Source organism: Corylus avellana, chromosome ca2, assembly GCF_901000735.1.
Source record: "Corylus avellana chromosome ca2, CavTom2PMs-1.0".
Taxonomy (NCBI): domain Eukaryota; kingdom Viridiplantae; phylum Streptophyta; class Magnoliopsida; order Fagales; family Betulaceae; genus Corylus; species Corylus avellana.
The window spans coordinates 47,741,183-47,761,887 of NC_081542.1; the positions used below are offsets into that span (position 1 = coordinate 47,741,183).

Here is a 20,705-nt window from a genome sequence, read left to right on the forward strand (position 1 = left end):
TTTTGACACAATTTGTAAATTTGACACGAACCCAATACAAATTAACCGATTAAGATTAAGATTAAGTGGCTGATTTATATAGTGTTACAAAAGATTGACCATCTTTTTCACCCTTATATCATGTAATCATTGTAATGTAAGTTTCAAAAGTACTGGCAGTCCCTCAATTTTAAGGGCTCAAGAAACAGGAACTGAAAGTACATTTGATTCCAACGTTGCAAACAATTTAAGCTGGAAAAAGTAACAGGGAGCTCCAACTGTCATACACTGTACAAATATATATATATGGCTCTCAGTTTCTCTCTGAATTTTTGCCTGCATATTTTAAAGATGAACTTAAATTAATAAGAGAAAGGTATCCGAAGCCCGGATCGCTTTACTCATTCAACAATAAAGCACCCACATCCGCATAGCTTGATGGCATAATATATTAATATGCCCCTTTAATCAAATAAACAAAGCACCATCCAATTTATTTTTATTTTATATTTTTTTCCATATAGAATATAGAAATCCGAATTATTTTAGGTAGGAACAAGAAACCACTCAATTTATTATGTCCCACTCTCTTCCTTGTCCCGTCTTTCAAAGCCTTCTCTCACCCTTCGTTTGTGAGGTTTTCATGGCCGCCCACCTTCTATTCTCTTCCTCTTAGGCCCCTTTTGTTCCTCTCATTTTTTTCTTAGCTATCCGCATTCTCCACACCCATCACAATCTTTTCTTTCTTGTCCTTTTTTTCTTTCAAGTCTTCATTTGCTGGCTTTTATGGCCTTTTGAATGCACCAACCCCTCCTGAATATCCCAGAGGGAGTCTTTCTACACTGGAGCTCTGCAACAGTCGTTGGAGGAGGTGGAGAAGTTGCTTGCTTTCTGAATCTCCCACACTTCCTGCACAATCATAATCATCTTAATTAGTAAGATATTCTCTCTTTTTTTCTCTTTTGGTTTGATTAGACTTCTAAGTTAATTATCATATATTTAGAATTACTTCTTCCTCACTAATGCATCATACCTATTAGAGCCTATAATTGATACCAATCTTCGTTCACAGGAAAAAGAATGTTCCTAAATCACATGCAATGAACTTCTTTGATACTCCACCACTTTCTGTTTTCCAAAATGGTAATTAATTGTTCAAAAATACTAAGTCCTCTGCTTTATGGCAGGCAAAAGAACCATCTCTCCACATTTGTTGGTGTTTGCTTCCCCATATTGTGTCATTCCTTAAAAGGTCTGTTGCATTTGTCTTGCTTGCTTCCACCATGGCAACCAAGATGAAAGGGATCTACAAAAGTTTCAAATACATCTCCCAAATTTTTGGTACTGCCTCTCTCTCTCTCTCTCTCTCTCTCTCTCCCCTCATTACATATGTATGTAATGTGTATTCTTTTTTTGTATGTATAACGTATGTATAGTTCTTTGCTTATACTTCTGAAAATATTTTGATGGTTTTTGATGATTTGGGGCTAAAATGGGAAATGGGTCTTGTTGTAGTTGTGAAGGAGCGTGAGATGGAAATTGGGTACCCAACAGACGTGAAACATGTGGCGCACATAGGTTTGGATGCCCCTTCTGGCAGTGCACCTACTTGGGTACGTAGTCAACATAAATATTATTCCTCCTTTTATGTATCTCTAAATTTTAACGCCTAAATGTATGTATGTGTGTTTTTAATTATTTTCTCCACTAATTTGTTTTATTGGGTGGGATTATGCAGATGAATGAATACAAGACAGCATCTGAGTTTTCAACGAAATCGCTCGGCAGTTTCGGTGAATTTAGAGATTCCAGCTCTTTGGCTCTTTCCACATGGTCCTCTCACGGTATGTTTCAGCTCTTTTCATCACAAAACACATACATACATAAATAATACACGTATGTATGTGTATTTATATATATGTGTATGTATGTATGTAAAGGGATTTATAGGATCTTAATGCATTTTGAGTACTGCTCAGGCTGTTCTTTAGGCTTCCAAATTTTGTTCTATAGCTTGTGATAGCACGTGGACTAGCTCTCATCTGCAGACAAGTACAAACAGGGCCTTTTCACGGGTTTACTAGCTGAAGAGAAAAATATCCATATAGATTAACATTTTTCTTAGTTTATTGGAGCTAGATTTGTAAGATGTGGAGATTTTTTCACGATTCCTTGCTCCCAAGGGGAAGAATTTGGCTGTTCTGTCACGAGAGAACACTTCATTATCAAGGGGAATCTAATAGCTCATGGCCCAAAAAAGACCTGTTTTTTTGTGGTCCACCCGAGAAAGCTCATTGATTTGGAAGTTTTTGCTTATATTGATTTTTCTAATTAATGTTTCTCTTATATGCATAAACCTGATTAAGATTTTGTCTTATATGGTAATATCTGATTCTTAAGATGGAGATAAAAACTCTCCAAGGGCTGTGTGTAAACAGTAAAAGCTTGTGATTGAGAAAGTATTGGACAATTTACTGCTTTAGTGAATCAGATGCTTGGAATAATCATCGTTTATAGTAAAAGATTCAGCTGGTTGATCTACTATTTTCCATTCTTCTATATATATATTTCATGAATTCTGGTGGTGTTGCCATTTCATTCTAGTTCATGGGAGTTCACCTTATATTTTGATGTCCTGTAACAGATTTTGATCACTCCATGAGACACCAACCAACCTTTGACATGTTCAAAGACGTTCCACCTACAGATCTTCCTAATGTTCCAAAGAAACCGAAGAGAAAAAAGTCGAGATCAAATTCTTCTCCCAAGTCTTCTTCCTCCAGATCGTCACGATCAGCAAAGACAAAGACTGCATTCAATGATATGGATGCGACATCAAACTTACAAGTTTAGAAATGGTGTAAAATTGTGAAATTGGTGCGAGGAACTAACGAAGGAAAACTAGTGTTGATGTGCATAGCAAACGTTTTTGAAATCCCCTGTTCTTACTGATCAGGTCTTCAAGGACAACATGGGAGGTTGGACACAATCTTGTGTAGATTTAGAAAATCGTGTTTTCTGGAAAGATAGAAATTGATTAGGTGGTGGCAACATATGCGAAAAAGTAGAAAACAACAATCAATGTTCAACGAATAATCATGCATAGAGTTGGATTCCTAAGTTCTGCTGATTGATCTTGCAAAAAAAAAAAACACGAAGGGAATGGTGTTTGTACTGGCATGGGGATGCTAGAATGTTCTTTAATCTAGCTTTGAATGGTCCTTGAATTAGAAAGTTCTTTCTGGATGCTAGAATGTAAGATTAATTCTTTTGGATGCTAGAATGTACAATTCAAAAGTTGCAAATTCAATTTTTAGCACATTCTTTCAAAATCATTAGCATCATAATATGTTTCATTGGACCGGAATCCCATGCAATTCCAAACAACCCGAGTAGGTGTGGTGCACATGTCCTATTGCATGATAATAAGACAGACTTATTTCACAAGATCTAAATCTTGTTTCATCCAAATATGTAGTGATTTCCCGTACCCAACAAACGCTAGACAGCTTAAGAAATATATTCCCAAGTGAACATGTTATATATTGCACATATAATCAAGTAATTTCATCTGATGAATAGCTAGCTATACATATATCCTGACGACAACAAAAAATTTACTGATTGCTAAGAAATCTATCCTAATTTTCAAAACTAGTGAGCAGCAAAAAATAAGAACGTAAAAAACAAGCAATCATAGTTGACCACTAAGGGTTACGTCTTCAAACTTTCAGCGAGATTTCACTATTTCTTAAGAAATAATACCGGAAGTGTCAATTACATATGTGCAAAACCTGTAAGTTAGAAGCAACTATAAATACGACTTACAATTGGGTCAAAACACCAAATCCGGCCAATTTTTTTTTTTTCCTTAGGGCCCTGCCTCGAACATGCAAACCAAGCTTCAGAAAAAAATTTCATTCAAACCGTAGGGCTTGTAACATCGAATTGGGTCGGATGCAAACCAAGTCAGATACAGATCAGACTTTACATAGCCTAACAATGACAACATAGCCAACTGGCCACGAGCTTATGATACAAGTCGTTTTCTGATCAATCTCGGAGGGGGTCCTCACTGTTCACCAGCGCACAACATTGACAACAAAGCACGGCAGTCACACGACTGGTTTATGCAGAAGGGAGACATGCCGGCATGCCTCAGACCAAGAGGAAATCTTTAGAGGTTATAGATTTGATTACAAGCAAATCAAAGTTGGATAGGGTGTGGGATATGAACAAATTCTTTGATTCAATATATATTCGTGCATAATTGTTTAATCAGATCTTCGTATCAATTAAATAAATAGCCCCAGCATGCTGCAGATAGATGAGATGCCTCCATGTGTCTGATTTACACAATGGGCCCCTGGGACTTCTCAGTACGCGCTTTGCTTTGGGGGCAGAGTGCAGTTTCGGCTCATCACCTTCAAGTGATGGATTTGGCTTACATGCTAGTATCTTCTGTAGGAGCAGCCATGATTAACCAAAATAATTATATAAACAAAAAAGGATCTTCTTTTTTTGGGGAAAGACTTAGGGCATTTTAATTCGTGGGTTTGAGGTATTATAGTCATATGGATTTTCTTGTTTGAGAGGCACAATGTATTCTTAAAAAATTTGGACTGTTTTTTATGGGTCTAAGCCAAACATAAAATTGTAGACTGACTGCTTTCTTTTGAGGCTAAGGGTCAAACTAAAAGATTTTGTCTCAAATGCAAATTTTAAAACTAAAAATTAATAAAAGAATTGTAAAACTGGGGGTGGCCATGGCCCACACCGGTCTGTGCATAGATCCGTCTCTGCCAATGATATTAGTTTTGATTATGCATTCAACTTTTTATTTTCTTTTACAAGTATAGCACCTCCTATGTGTTGTTTGGTTTAATTAAATTCATAATTTTCTATGAGTTTAAGTTTTTAAAATAAGTTGAGATTTAATACGGTTCAAACATTGACCCTACCGTTCACTCCCTATTTTTAATCATAATATTGCATGTGTTAATTGATAACATATGTGAGGAAAAATGTTAAAATATTAAATTAAATAATTAAATTTATCCTAAATTTTACAAATTGTTTGGTACCATATATGAGAAGAGTGTTAAAGTATTAATTAAATAATTAAGTTTAACATTTCGTATCAATTTACAAAAGAGTGATGACTTAGCATTAACTGAACCAAACAAGTCACAATAAGGTGAATATGGCTGTGTTGTGGAAGATTAATTAGAAAGAGGTCAAAATAGGTAGGGGCCAGGGCAATTCGTGTTAGAATATAAAACATTTTTTGCTGATTTATATTTTTCTTTTTTTTAAATATTCACAAATCGGAAATTAAAAGTACATGATGAGGGTGTTTTTGTGATTCTAAATTAAACCAGAGCTAGAAAATTCAAATGACCGTTGGTCGTTGCCCCCGCCAAATACATCGCTGACTTAGAGGCAGAGGTTTCAGCTGACTTATTCTCCATCAATTTTTGAGTACCATCCCAAAAGTCAATTTGATTTTTCCTCTACACCCATTTTCTCAATCAGTCACAGTGCTATCAATCTGGAATTTGTTTCATCAATTGCGGCCAAGTTTGTTCTAAGGAGTCCCATGTGACATCCTCAGAGTATTTTGATCCTATGATTTTCGGTCAGAAAAACATGAATACGGCATTAGGAGTGCTAACATTCGTGTTTTTCTTGTTGTCTTTGAGCAAATCCCAGGATTATGACGATGAAAAACCTGCTGCTCCACCACCAGAAGTAGAAAGCTGCAATGGGATTTTCTTGTCCTATGACTTCAACTCTCGGACTAAATTATATCCTCGCGTGAAGAATGCGACGGCGCAAGCCTGGGCATTCAATGCCACCGCAACGATATTGAACACTGGCACGCTCGAGCTCAAAGCATGGAAGATGTTTATCGGGTTTCAACACGATGAGATTCTTGTTGGTGCTGGTGGAGCGGTTCTAATAGATGGGGATGATTTCCCGGCTCCTGTTGGGAATGGGAGTTATTTTTCAGGGTCTCCGCTGGCGGATTTGAAGACCGCCATTGACACCGCCGGAGATCTTACCCAAATTCAGGTGCAAATTCAGATAAGTGGCACTCAGTTTGGGGTGAAGCCGCCTGGGATTCCAATGCCTAAAACAATCCGGCTTGTCAATGATGGATACATGTGCCCAACACCGCGTCGTCGTGGTAGTAAGTGCTTCATTGTTCCCGGAAAAAACTTCACTTATCCCCCGAAATATTAGCGGTTTTAGAGTCTTGTTAAAATACCCAAAATGCCCTCTTGGGTCACTAGAATTTTCACTTTTAAAAATAAAAAATAAAAAAAATGGAGCATTTTACCCAAAATGTGGTGAAATTAAAAGGGAAAAATGTTTGAGATACAAACATGGTAAAACTTAAAATTTTGTTCGAGATTATAATTGCAAAAACGCTGATACTTGAATAAGAGTAAGGGAAGATTCCCCTTGTTCTTGTTTCTTATATGGCTCTAATTATTTCCCATATATGTTTCATTCGTCACTTGTTTTCTTTTACTAATTATCAATATTTTTGGGCTTTTTTTCTTTTCGGCAGAGAAATCTATACATGTTTGCTGTGTTAGGAATCCGAAATTCAAGGCAGCCAAAACTACCAAAACCAAGTTCTTACCACGGCAGAAGGGAGATCTTACCATCGCCTATGATGTGATTCAAGCCTATGAAAACAATTATCTAGCTCAGGTGACTATGGAGAACAAGAGCCCTTTAGGGCGTCTTGACCATTGGAACTTGACCTGGGAGTGGATGAGGGGGGAGTTTATATCCACAATGAGAGGAGCTTACACACGCAAGATAGAATATGCAGAATGCATTTATGGGGTGGCCGGAAAATACTATGGGAGCATGGATTTCTCCATGGTCATGAATTGTCAAAAGAGGCCGGTGATCGCCGACTTGCCCCTCGAGAAAGCTAACGACACGAAAGTTGGGAAGTTGCCATTCTGCTGCAGAAATGGTAGTCTTTTACCACCCATCATGGATCCAAGCAAATCCAAGTCTATTTTTCAATTGCAGGTGTTTAAAATTCCACCTGATTTGAACCGGACCGCTCTTTATCCGCCGGAGAAATGGAAAATCACCGGCGTTCTTAATCCGGACTATAAATGCGGACCTCCGATTAGAGTGGATCCGACCGAATTTCCAGACCCCAGTGGGCTTGAAGCAATAAGCACAGCAATTGCAACATGGCAAATAGTCTGCAACATCACACGACCAACAAAAAGAAACTCTAGGTGCTGTGTTTCCTTCTCTGCCTATTACAATAACTCTGTTATACCCTGCAACACATGTGCCTGCGGCTGCGGCGACGACGACGACAAGTGCAATCCTACCGCCCCGGCTATGTTTCTTCCTGCAGAAGCTCTTCTTGTACCCTTCCAGAACAGGATACAGAAGGCCATAGCTTGGGCGAAAATAAAGCATTTGCACATCCCTAAGCCATTGCCTTGTGGTGACAATTGTGGTGTCAGCATAAATTGGCATGTCAACTCTGATTACAAGAGTGGGTGGACGGCGCGGATCACTCTGTTCAATTGGGAAGAAATGATTTTTGAGAATTGGTTCACTGCAATTCAAATGAAGAAAGCTTATCGAGGCTATGAAAATGTATACTCCTTCAATGGGACGTTGATTCCAGGGCTCAACAACACCATCTTCTTTCAAGGTTTAAAGGGGTTGAATTTTTTGGTGGGGGAGACAAATGGAACAAACCCTAGAAATGATCCGAGAGTGCCTGGAAAGCAACAATCTGTCGTCTCCTTTACAAAAGGGAAAACTCCAGGTATCAAAATAGCAAAAGGAGATGGGTTTCCTTCGAGGGTGTTCTTCAATGGGGAGGAGTGCTCGCTTCCGACACAATTTCCTATAGGAAATGGGAATCGATGTCATGTACATTTGGTGGAAGTAATTCTTCTTATACTCGTCACCTTGTTGCTGTTGCAAACTCACCATTGACAAGGTTTTTAGGTTTTGTTTTAGCTCTCTCATCGTTTATGCTTTAGGAGACAACTCAATTAGACATGAAAAGCTAGAGTCACTTGTAGAAAAACAAGCTTCTATATTTTATTTTTCATAGTTCAGATCTTAGAGTTAAATAATTCATACCAGTCCCAAATTCCTTGTGTTTGATTGCACAAAGGTCTTCCCAGAATCATAATGACTGATTTCCTTGCATATTTAAAAGAATGTTGCACAATCACCGCCCTAAAAGAGTACAGAAAATAATTCTGAAAGACTGGAATTTGATTAATACTTTAAAATTGAGTTAAAAAATAATCTTGAAACTTGTAGACACCGCAAAATACTTGAAAACAACGCAAAAACATTATTATTCCAAAAATAATCGTAAAAACTTATGCCCTATGCTTGTGCTAATCTTTTCTGTCAAGATATTTCAACGACACTAATTCGGTATCTGGAAACTCAACCGCTGATTCCCCTACATTACTTATCCCACATTTGAAAACAATAATGGCTTTTAGAGTGAAAGCATGTTTAAAAGCAAAATTGTAAAAAGTGTCTTGTTTTGGAGTGATTTTTTATTTTTTATTTTTTTTTAAAAAAAAATAGTAGTTTACACATGATTTTCCATTTTCACACGGTAGGCAAAGATTTTTTATTTTTTATTTTCAAAATGCACTATTTTAAAGTTAGTTAAAGGCACCATTTTTTAAGACCACAAATTTTATCAAACACTTAATTACTTTTTAAATATCACATTTTCATTAACTACATTTTAAAATTACTATATTTTGTGTTGCTCAATGTACAGAGAACGAAAGAAATAGTTCTCAACGAGTGGTTTATGGGCTGGAAAATGGCCATTCTATGGATCAGGCAGATCTGGAGGCCCTAATGGGCCTAGTCCATCAACCAAGCAGGCCATGCGGCTTGCATCTAATTCCCTCGATCACATCCCAACACAAGCCGACAAGCCATGCATCTGCAAAAACAAGAATCACAGGATTAAAAAAATCAATTGAAATATTACTCAATCAATTGAAAAATCACCGTCTGATGATCACCGTCTTCCACAATCAATTGAAAAATCAAAATAAAAAAATGTCTCCATTGCTTTCTTCTCCATTGCACACCGAAAACCAAAACAAACAGCACCCATATATCAAAGCATCCTCGTTTAAAATATTACTCAATCTCAATCAATCTTAATCAATATTCCATTCTTATATCACCCTCTAATCAGAAAAAAAAAGGCAAAAACATCATCATCATCATGAAGAGGAGCCTGAAAATATGTTATGGTGTCACAACCATTTTCCTGATCATTTCCTTAGTGGTTTTAGTTGTCTTGTTCTTCACCGTCTTAAAGCCTAAAGAACCAAAAATTGTCTCTCAGCTTGTAACCATGGCAGGCTTCAAATTTGAAGTATTTCCGGCGGTGGAGCTAAACATAACATTAGGAATATTGGTGACGGTTGATAATCGCAACTATGGAAGCTCCAAGTACCAAAACGCCACGGCTTATATCAGTTATCGTGGAGAAGTCGTCGCCGAAGCTCCGATAGCGGATGACACAATTCCGGCTCGTGGGAAGCATAATATAAGCACCACCATGAATCTAATACCAGATAAGTTCGTAAAGAATCCGTATTTTTTGGCTGACGCAGTTGGTACTGGGATCTTGAATTTTACTTCCACCACCACGTTGCATGGGAAAGTCAGCTTATTCAAGCTAGTCAAGATGAAAGGTACCAGCTTTTGCACGTGTGACATCTCCATCTTTGTTATGCCCAAGACCGTTAATTCAGTTTGCAAAGCCAAGTTCACCTTATAAATTTGCAATATTTAGTAAATTGTTATACGATAGACTGTCATATAACTAAGATGATATGGCAGTGAAAATTATTAATTTGAGTTTTTTTTTTTTTTTTTTTACAAGTACGGAAATCAATGACGGATTTGATTTCAATACTCTACTAAACAGTATGAACAAAGTTTTTTTTTTTTAAATTGGATTTAAAGAATTTCCTTCAACTCGATCTATTTAGCTTACATGTGCTCCAAATGCACGTGTATTTTTAAAAATTATAGACTGAGCCAGAGGAAATTTCTTCAAACCCAATTTGGAGGAAAGTTATATATTTGTAATTTTTTTTTTTTTTTTTCATTTATTGAATTTGACCATTAGGGTGAGAAGTTACAAATCCTTAAGATTTCAATAAGCTGGTAATTAGTAACAAATTATCTTAATTAATTAGGTTATTTATTTTACATTGTTTTAATTGTTATTGTTAACTCTTTTGCAACTTAGAGCCAATATTACTCTATGAATGGGGCCTTCAAGCCCACATAGAGGACACAATATGTTAATCTATTTTAGATACATTTTCTTCTACTATTGTCATATTGTATTTTCCGTGATGCAAACTTTATCTGGGTATAAAAGAGGGTGTAATCCTTCTAGAGCTTTTTATTTTATTTTTTTTATTTTTGGTTCTGTTCTTTTTTGGATGAATGAGTAAGCATTTCATATCAACAAACCAAAATGTACAAATCTCTCTTTAGCAATCAAAATAAAGAACATTGACACTAAACAAGTATCAACCCCAAACCATACTAGCCCATTGAGCCCGACAAATAAAAACAACTAAACCAGTATTTTGTATCTACGGCAACAAAGATCCATATGTTAAAAGTGGTGAATGTCCTAATATGTATATTAACTTACTCTTGTTTGATTTCCTTAGCGTTTCTCTCCCCAACAGTACCATATTCCCAGCAGTACACTGGAATTTCCTTTAAAACTAACACACCCTTTAACTTCCCAAAGATTTTTTTGAATTACTTGTTCTTCAGTTTTAGGCCAACCCCATTTCCGATCTTATATATTCCTATTCCTCCAGATATTGTAAACCAAAGCACCAAAAATAAGCCTGCACAAATTAACTTTAAGACTCTTCCTACACCATTGATGGATACCATACCTTCCATGTGACAGGAATACTGTATATATATCTTGCACATCTTCGTCCCGTTACACCAAACACGTTTACTATACCCACATGCACTGGAAAAACAAATGCTCATGATCTTCAATAGTACTAATCCTACAGAAACTACAAAGAACAGCAGTACCCATGAAACTCCAATATTGCAGGAGGTTTGCACAAGTAGTAATTAAGAGCATTCTTTATAGCAAGCCAAGAAATGAATGAGTGCTTAGCACACCATGCTTAGGCCAAAGCTCATTCCAAGTATCATATTTTTTTGTTAATTCTCCTGAAATATTCTTATTTACTAGTGCTTACGATCGAACAGCAGGACTACAAATTAAACAATAAATTCTTTTGTTGATCATCAAGTATTTGCCACTATGAAGTAAAGTCGTTGCTCTGTTGCTTTCAATTGTATTTATTAAAAGTTGTAGAAGATGATAGAAGTATGGTGCAAATTTAATTGAAGCACTTATATTTCTACTTCCAAACTGGCCCATTTTGATTCTCTCAAACTTCAAGAGTGATATTGCTTCAGATTATTAAATTTGAGCGAGATGGGGAAGTTATTATATGTATCAACTGCATTATTGATGCAACATTAGTCTGCAAGCTGTAGAAAAGGCCACCATTTGCAGTAACCATCCATTGAGGCCTTGGCTTATTAAGGGTTTTTTTTTTTTTTTCTTTCTTTCTTAATTAGCCGGTAAAAAATTATGAATCTAATCATTTACTTAATATCTTACACTTTCTTTACGTGATGATAGTTTTTAATTGAAATATGATTAAGGGTGTGTTTCGCAAACCCTTTTACCTTTGTTACTACCGTAGTTGACATGGATTGTTGTAGTATAAAGTTTTAACTTTTTTACATTAAAAAGTGAAAAATTTTATTTTGTTGTGATTTTTTTATTTGAATAGTAATAAAAAGTAAAAATATTTACAGTTCTTTTTTTGATAAAAAAAAAAAAAAGTGTAAACGAGGGAAGGATAAGGGTTGCCAAAGCGCCCTATAAATAACTATATTAAATTATTATTTATCTCAAAACAATTTAAAAAAATAATAATAATGTTTTGGGTTATTTAATTTTAAAAGGACCACATGTCCGAAACTTTATGTAGGTACGTAGTCCATGACAAGCACGTTTTTGAGAAGCACAATAAATATAGATTGTCAACTTTTGGTAAAGTGGTTGGTGAAAATTGAAATTCAACACAATCTAATTCAATGTACGTTGTACAAAATATCGTGCCCGAACCTACTGACCATCAAACATCATTATCAGCCTTACATTACAATCGTCGTTTTGGGCCCCTACTGATCATGAGAAATGTTCAAACGTAGGTTAACATGTGTACTAAGGTTCTTGTGATGCGCCCATGAGAAGCGACAGCTAGCACTTTACTTACGTAGTTTTCTGTTCAAATGTAGGTTAACATGGTAGCATCTCTCGGCGGGTTGGGTAGCTAAATAGTTCCTAATCGTTATATTTATGGTACGTTATATTTGAACAGGAAACTAAGTAAGTAAAGTGCTAGCTGTCGCTTCTCATGAGCGCATCACAAGAACCTTAGTACAATTAATATATACGTTTGAAATTGTGATTATATATATATATAAACTAAATTAAAAAAATAGATTGTTTGAGACTGTATTTTTACATAAATTGCGATTTAAAAAGGTAAAAAAATTTTGTTTTCAAATCACAAAGTAAGGAGGTGGTTTTTTTTTTTTAAAACGCAAAATTTTAAATGTCAAATTGCGATATTACTAAATGTTTAACTGCGTTTTTTAAAAATCACGTTATCAAATCACATATTTTAAAATTGTAAACCCAAATGAACCCTTAGCTAATTTGAGCTTCTTTTTTTTTTCTTTTTTATCATAAAAATGGTCATTATTATGAAGAAAAAGACCATTTTTTTTTTAAATACCAAATAAAAAAAAAAAGGACCACATAGGATGTTATTGCTTAAGAATTTTTTTTTTTTTTTTTTTTTTAAAAAAAAAATGACCACATAAAGAAAAAGTTTGACCAAAGTTGTGTCTTTATCATTTTTCTATTAGAATACTCTCAGAAGCTTCCCTTTGATTGTTCTTAACTTTAAGGAACAAAACTAACTACTTTTTTTTTTTCTTTTTCTTTTTTTAATCCAAATACACTCCATAATAGATTCCCATATATATATATATATATATATATATATATAACAAAATTAATATATAGTTAAATGCACTTGAGAAATTATAGCAACAAGGGGGACCGTGGAAAAAGACAAAATTCCCATGAGGGCTAAAGATAAAAATAACAGCTTCAATATTCATCCAATCAATTTTTTTTAAAAAAAATGGCCTCAGATATGTAAGAAAATTTAATTCTTGAAAGGGATTTATCCCGGCCACGACAAAATTTGGACGAGAAACATACCTGGAATCTTTTTTGAGCAGTAACATCAACAGATTTCATTTACATTTATAAATTTATTTTTCTTTCTTTCTTTTATTAATTATATTATATTTTTAATTTTTTATTAAATTTGGAGAAAAATTTATCATGTTTCATAATATTAGATTATCATGACTTATCCCAAATGCTTGATATCATAACATATATATAGATCTTGAATTTAAACTTTGTCTTCATAATTCACCATCAATTTTAATTAAATATTCTACTTGATATGTTTCACTCATAAAAGGAAATTCTAACCTACACGTGATCAGAAAGAATATTATAATAGTAATTAAATATTTATAATGAGTCAAAAAATTACTCAATCGTCCTCTCTGAAAATGTCGCATAAAGCGGTGTCTAAAGTAAAAGGAACATACACAGAAATTGACAACCCTTCCCAAACTCCCGGTAAGGCGCTACAACAACCACCATAAAGAGGTTGCTGAAGTAGAAGTACAGTAAAAATCTTAGCGGAATCTCGATCGATGTGTGCAAGGGCGAAGCCAGGGGACTTTTGAGGTATAATTATACCTTAAGGTATAATTATACTTATACATTAAGGGAAAGGAGAAAAATAAATTATACCTTTAAGGTATAATTTAGCATGTGAAGTTGAGTTGAGTTTAGCATGTTAACAATCGACATATATTACATATATATAAAAAATAAAACCTAAACTCATAAACTATGTTGCGATTTGGCGATTTCAAATTGGTAATTTGCAAATTCAATCAGCCAAATATCTCTTCTTCAAGCCATTATTTTTTGAGAGGTATGTAATCAAATTTTTACACTAATTTATTATTAAATAACAAAATGTCTAAGTACACTTTTATATTTAAATTGGTCAATATAGATTAATTTTTTATGAATATAAAAAGCAAAAATAAATTATAATTTACATTTATATATGTTTTAAACAATAATTAATTAATTAATTATTTATTTATTTATTTTATTAACTATATTTTTTATTTTTTTTAATAAATTTTTGTTAATTTTTTATTTTTTTTAATCTTGACCCGTCTAAACTAAAATCCTGGCTCCGCCACTGGATGTGTGGATGGAACAAGTCCTGCTATGCGGCTGCCAAACTAGCGTCATACATATATTAAAAAAATAAAAAATAAAAATTGTTATTTTTTTTTTATTAGTTAAATTTCTATGAGTTAAAACCTAGGGGTGAAAGGTTAACCCTTTAGGGATGGTATCACCTAAAAGGGATTCGATCATTCTAAATTTGGTGCTAATGCCTCAAATTTAGTGCTAATGCCTCAAATTTAAATTTATCTTTAATATCTCTCTTCTTCAATTAAAAAAAAAAAAAAAAAAAAAGAGCAAAATGTCTGAGGCTTGGCTGCCTCAATTTGGCAGCCGGAAATCTCTATTCGGATGGAAGATATGATTAATTTCCTGCTTAATTGTTCTGGTTATGCGGCAAGGGCAGCCTGCAGAGCTATGGTCAGCTGCCAATGTAACTCAGTTCAATTGGCTATGTGCGCGCCACTTCACCCAATTGAACTGAGTTTCTCAGCACTATAAACAAACGGTAGATGTCAAAATGGCAATTAGTAACTGCATACAAGATCTCACATGTACAGAAGATCTTAGTTTCAAAACTCATGACTTTGAGTTTTTCTTTTTCTTCATAATTTTAGTGGTATTACACTTCTTACAGTGATGCAGTGTACGGCAAGTAACTTAGTGATCATTTCAGGAATTACACTGAATTTACTGTGAAGAGCGTGAGTACTGAGGGAGAAGGTTCGTAGAACTGGAGGCAAGGATTGCGCGCAGTATGTCGTCACTTTGATATGCCGAGCACAGGCCACATTTGGTATTCTACTACGAAATGGTACGGAAGAGGATGAAATGGGTACAGTTTCATTTACTAAATTTTACGTTGATTTACGCACCGTTTCATTCAGGATATTTTCAAGGGTATTTGTGTACGTACATGTTATTTTCAACATAAAATAATAGATTCCTCATTTTAAAGAAATTAAATGCTATTCCTAAGACTAAAAAAATTATCAAATTATGAAATATATAGCTCCATGTGTTTAATCATTGTACCAAACGTACAAGATCTTGAACTAGCTAGATTTTTTTTTCCTTTTTTTTTTTTTTTTAATTAATGACGAAAGGGCAACAAGCCCAAGAAACTAGCTAGTTGTTGTTGAGCAATGCTATATACACCATTAACCCTAAGGGGTTAGCTCAAATGGTAATGATTTTGGTCTTGATAGCATATTCATCAAGTTCAAAGTTGGAATCATCTTAATTCTTGAGTTTAAACAATTCATTGAGGTCACACTTGCCAGCGAAATCGAAGTCTTATAACTCTATCCGTGTAGAGGGACGCTTTAAATAGATCTAAAATTTGCTTGACAGGAATGAGTACACAAAATAGCCATACCTTGAAAGAATCTCCTGTCATTAAAAAAAAAAAAAAATTGATATACACCGTCATTTTATCTTCAAAGTTCCTTAATTTTAATTCAATAGTACTAATTGTAAACTGAATATTGTAATGTCCAATCTGTTCAAAACACCCAGGATATTTCTGTGGAGATCGAAAGGCAAATCTGAAATGGCTAGCTGTCAAGTAAGTTGGTAAGTAATTAATGTTTGAAATGAAGTAAAAAGTTGTATTATTTTGGACGTTTTAATTATGTTTCTCTTTCTGGCCCTCTCTTCTTCACGATCGAAGAGACATGCATTTACCAGCATTCTGCAACCAAAATGCTGAAATGGGAACATCATAAAGGGACATGCATTACCTTCACAGCTCGCCTATGGTGATCGAGGACCTGCGCGAGCGCGACAAGCCACGTGTTTTTGCATGATGGGGTACACAGTGAAAGACTTTCAGAAAAGAATTTAGTTTGATAATTGGGTGGGGGTTATAATTCTGATTATTGAATATTCCATGTTCTTCACCTTTCAACTAGCAAAAGAATTTCACACATGAAATCCCCACTTAGAGATCAATTAGTGTTAGAATATTTGTTGTTTTAAGTTTTTGAAACAATTAATAGGAATTTGTTAATGAGAAATGACAAGTGCTAGCTACATGTTCTTTTCTTTTTTAAAAATAAAAAAATAAAACATGCCATATATATGTTAGATCAAAGACCAAAGTATTACTATATTTATTGGTTTGATTTAGTAGATCGAATGTAAACAAACAAGGATCCTCTCAAATTCAAATGAAATAGATCCAACTGATTTATTTTATGGTATATATTAAATTTTAGAGATTTAATTGTGTATATATGTTGTCATGCATGCTATTATTATAAATTTTTAAATAATAAACAGTTCAAATCAAACTATATAATTGTTTTTGTTTTTAATCTGAGTCGGGAATCTGAACGCATTGAAGGCCGGAGGTGAGCTTTGGTGGGTCGTGGGGTCACCTTGTAAGTGCAGTTTGCGCTCCGTTTGAAGGGCTCCTGCAGCACTGGTTCGTGGGCCAACATATATCATCTTCATCGGCAGCCATTACTACACAATGACATACAGAGTCAATTTGTCTGTGCTCGATCATGATGACTGAAATGACCAAAATGTAATTAATTAACTTGAAAAAGGAGTGGTGCACCAAACAAAATCTGTGTGATGGTGATGAGTAGTGAAGATGAGCTAGTCTGATGAAGTATAATTAATAAACAAAAGAAGAAATACAAGCTAGGTCCACTTTCTAAAAATAAAAATATATGCATGGTCATGTCGTCGATTCCTCTTCTTTACTTGCATGAATAATATTGTCAATGGTCCCTCTTTGCTCGGCCAATTCTACAGCTGAGCATGCAATCTTCACTGTTGAGAAACTTCTGCTTTAGTTTTTTCAACCACGAGAAAAATTGAAAGTAAAAGAAATTGCAGCATATATATATAAGAGTTATAAATAATGAAAAAAGGGGTAACTTCACTTTAGATTCCTAAATTACCACCAAATTTGAAAAACTTCAAAATCTCTCAATTTAGACCCTGAACTTTCAGTTGCAATCAATTTTAACCCTCTTCATCAATTTTTGCCGTTAAAACCCTTAAAAAGACAAAATTACCCTTTAATTTTCTTTTTATTAAAAAAGAAAAAAATGAAGAAAAAAAAAAGGTCACAATTAAGGTGGCCCAACCGTGGGTCACCTTGTGATTTTTTTTTTTGTTATAATCTATATATTTTTTTTTTATTTTTAATTTGAAATTAAGGGAATTTGGAATTTTATAAAAAAATTCAATGGTATAAACGTCATTGTCTCACTTTTAACGTTTACAAATTGACGAAGTGGTTCAAATTGATTGCAATTGAAAGTTCATGGGTTCAAATTGAGAGGTTTTAAAGTTTGGAGGAGGAGTTTCTCAAATCGGATGGTAATTCAGGGGTCTAAAGTGAAGTTACCTCTAATAAAAATAATTTGTGTCAGTAATTTGTCCATATTTTTCTTATATTTTCCTACAAATTATCCTACTTAAATTATCAAACTATCTGGTCAAGGGTTAATTCAAATCTTCTAAAAAAAATATGAGTTTTTGGGATGTTACGACTAGTCTAAGAAATTGCTTTTGTCTTGGAAGAAGATTTTGAATCTTAGAGGTATTATTCGAGATAATATATATATATTATGAATCCTAGCTATTAGGGATTTAATTATCGATTAAACGGGCCTGGGAGGGCTTGAGGGACCGCAACCCTAAAGTGCTCTGAAACAATCTTGTGTGGCATGCTAAAATGATTTCTCACAACTCTTTTTATTTTATGCCTTCCAATTATTTTTTTTAAAAAAAAAAAAAAATTATATATATACACCCAAGAATTTTGTGCATATGGGTTGGGTGAAGAATTTTTTTATTTTTATTTTTGGCAACTATAATTCATTCTTCTCAAACATTATTAATTAGCCGACAAGAGACGTTAGAACTGCAGCTTTGATGGATTGGGATTTGGTATTTTGCTGATCTTAGATCCAACTTTGAATGTATCAAGAATTTAATTATGTATCACTACTTAAATTGATACTTGACAGGGTAACATGTTATTATATATAGGAAAAATTACAGTTTATCTCCCTAAAGTTGACAACATTTTTTAATTTGAACATCAAAGTTTCAATTTTTGCAATTCACCCCCTCAAATTTCAAATTTTTGCAATTTGACAAATTGTACTCAAAACTTTCCATATTGCCCCTAATTTTTTTTTTTTTTTTTTATAAAAAAAATTTTAAAAAAATTCGGGATGGCCGTAGCCACCCCTTTGGCCATTTGGCCATTTTTGCAGACCCAAATTTATTTATTTTTTCATAAAAAATAAAAATAAAAAAATAAAAATTATGGACAATATGAGAATTTTGGGATAATATTGGTTGAATTGAAAAAAATTGAAACTTTGTGGGGATGAATTGCAAAAATTAAAACTTTTGTGTTCGAATTGAAAAATGCTATCAATTTTGGAGGGGTAAACTGTAATTTTCCCTTATATATATTAACTCGAGGAATGCTTCTATGCATTCTCCATACCATCTCTCCTCTTAAATTTTTTTTATTTTTTTATTTTGAAAAAATCAAGATGTACTTGGAAGAGATGGTGGGGAGATCGATGGTGTTGAGAATGAAAAGAAGAATATCTCTATTAACTCTACCTTAAGCATATTGGTCGGTATCAAAGTATAGATGTAGGAGGGCTAGCTATCTGTTATTATGTTAGCTCTACCCAAAAAAAAAAAGGCATGCATGCACTGAAACGTACGTACTGACGATATAACGGAGTTATTAATGCTATCTCTAGTACTAATAACAACAAAATAAAATTTAAACCATATAATAATATTATTTTAATTTTATGTCTCAGAGCTCACAGTATTTTTTTAAAAAAAAAAAACAAAAAAAACACATCTCACTGCCACACTTAAATGTACACACAATTAGGGGTACCCGTTTTGTGTTAGGGTATGTATCTGGTTCGGGTTATGTTGAATGAATAACATAAGACTATAATTGCAATTCATCTTTCTCAAATATGAGTTTATAAGTGGTTATTTTTCAAGCCATATTAATCAATTTTGTCTAAAGCAAAAAAAAAATTATTGATTGAATTACACAAAATCCATTAGAAATATTTTGATTCCCAAAAATTGCATTCATGAAAACTAATGAACACCAGTAGAATGAGTATACAAGTGCGTTTGATATTGCGATTTTATAGACAAAATATGCGATTTTAAGCCAAATCACAAAAAATTGATTGTTTGGCATTGGATTTGAAAACACATAATTTTAAAAGCTAAACTATAATTTTAAAGACTAAACTGCGATTTTGCTAATCGCTTTAACTATGTTCTTAAAAATTACGTTTTAATCCTCCAAAAAAAAAAAAAATTACGTTTTAAAGTCACTATTTTTAATCGCATTTTTTAAAATCGCAAACCCAAATGGACTCTGATGAATGAGTACTCAAAATACAATTTAGGTAGTTGAAGGAGAAGTGAAGTACTTATGATCAGATCATTTAGCATTATACTCCTAGAGATAAAGGAGATCGACTATATATATATGCTTGTTGGTATTATTGTTTGGGATGAAAAGAATTGGGTTAAGACATTTGGTGGTGGAAGACGATACAAAAGGTGCATTAATCAAGGCGGCCATAAACATCACCCATTGATTTCGATCGAGACTATGATTGAGGATATATATATAGAAGGACAATCTAGCTGTTTCAGCTAATGTTATTCACTGCAAAACGTTGAGAAGAATGCAAGACGGCTATTTTTTCATTAAATTATGTTTTATATTTTTTAGGATAAATTTCACTTAACCCCTTCAAACTATCACACTAATGACAATCTATCCCTCAAACTATCAATTGCGATAATTTACCCCTCAAACTACCAAAACAATGACAATGTACCTCCAATTTTAACAAAAAGACGAAATTACCCTTACTAAAATAAAAACAAAAATACTAAAAAAAAAAAATTTTCAAAATTTTAAGAGTATTTTTGTCTTATTGAAAATTCTATAGGGATAATTTCATCATTTTGCTAGCATTGGAGGGTACATTATCATTGTTTTTGTAGTTTGGGAAGTAAATTATCGTAATTGATAGTTTTTGGGGTAGATTGTCATTTGAGTGGTAGTTTGAGAGGGTTAAATAGACTTTACCCTATTTTCTGTATTCATTGTTTCTCTTGCCAGCTAGCTCTTGGGTTATATAATATAGTGTTATTTATTTAATTGACCTTTTTAATTCCTACCCAAATGTCGTCCTTT

General features: G+C 33.7%; 3 protein-coding genes across 3 annotated transcripts; all 3 read left to right on the forward strand.

The window, feature by feature from the left end:
- The first annotated feature begins 437 nt into the window (after positions 1 to 437).
- Positions 438 to 3,183, forward strand: LOC132171530 (CRIB domain-containing protein RIC10-like). The gene is made up of 5 exons (XM_059582866.1): positions 438 to 914; positions 1,167 to 1,320; positions 1,495 to 1,592; positions 1,718 to 1,823; positions 2,624 to 3,183. The coding sequence occupies exons 2-5, from the start codon at positions 1,263 to 1,265 to the stop codon at positions 2,830 to 2,832; spliced, it is 471 nt and encodes a 156-aa protein (XP_059438849.1). The 5' UTR covers positions 438 to 914; positions 1,167 to 1,262; the 3' UTR covers positions 2,833 to 3,183.
- A 2,445-nt stretch (positions 3,184 to 5,628) lies between these two features.
- LOC132172758 (COBRA-like protein 10) lies at positions 5,629 to 7,974 on the forward strand. The gene is made up of 2 exons (XM_059584322.1): positions 5,629 to 6,169; positions 6,557 to 7,974. Exons 1-2 carry the CDS (start codon positions 5,629 to 5,631, stop codon positions 7,972 to 7,974), a joined length of 1,959 nt encoding a protein of 652 aa, XP_059440305.1.
- Positions 7,975 to 9,385: 1,411 nt separating this feature from the next.
- On the forward strand, positions 9,386 to 9,814 carry LOC132170084 (uncharacterized). Its single transcript, XM_059580992.1, has one exon. The coding sequence runs from the start codon at positions 9,386 to 9,388 to the stop codon at positions 9,812 to 9,814; it is 429 nt and encodes a 142-aa protein (XP_059436975.1).
- The last annotated feature ends 10,891 nt before the right edge of the window (positions 9,815 to 20,705 follow it).

Coding starts and splice junctions, on each gene's coding strand:
- LOC132172758 (XM_059584322.1), top strand. CDS start 5,629: ATGAATACGGCATTAGGAGTGCTAACATTCGTGTTTTTCTTGTTGTCT. Junction 6,170..6,556: donor CCCAACACCGCGTCGTCGTG/GTAGTAAGTGCT, acceptor TCTTTTCGGCAG/AGAAATCTATACATGTTTGC.
- LOC132170084 (XM_059580992.1), top strand. CDS start 9,386: ATGGCAGGCTTCAAATTTGAAGTATTTCCGGCGGTGGAGCTAAACATA.
- LOC132171530 (XM_059582866.1), top strand. CDS start 1,263: ATGGCAACCAAGATGAAAGGGATCTACAAAAGTTTCAAATACATCTCC. Junction 1,593..1,717: donor CTGGCAGTGCACCTACTTGG/GTACGTAGTCAA, acceptor GGGATTATGCAG/ATGAATGAATACAAGACAGC. Junction 1,824..2,623: donor TTCCACATGGTCCTCTCACG/GTATGTTTCAGC, acceptor GTCCTGTAACAG/ATTTTGATCACTCCATGAGA.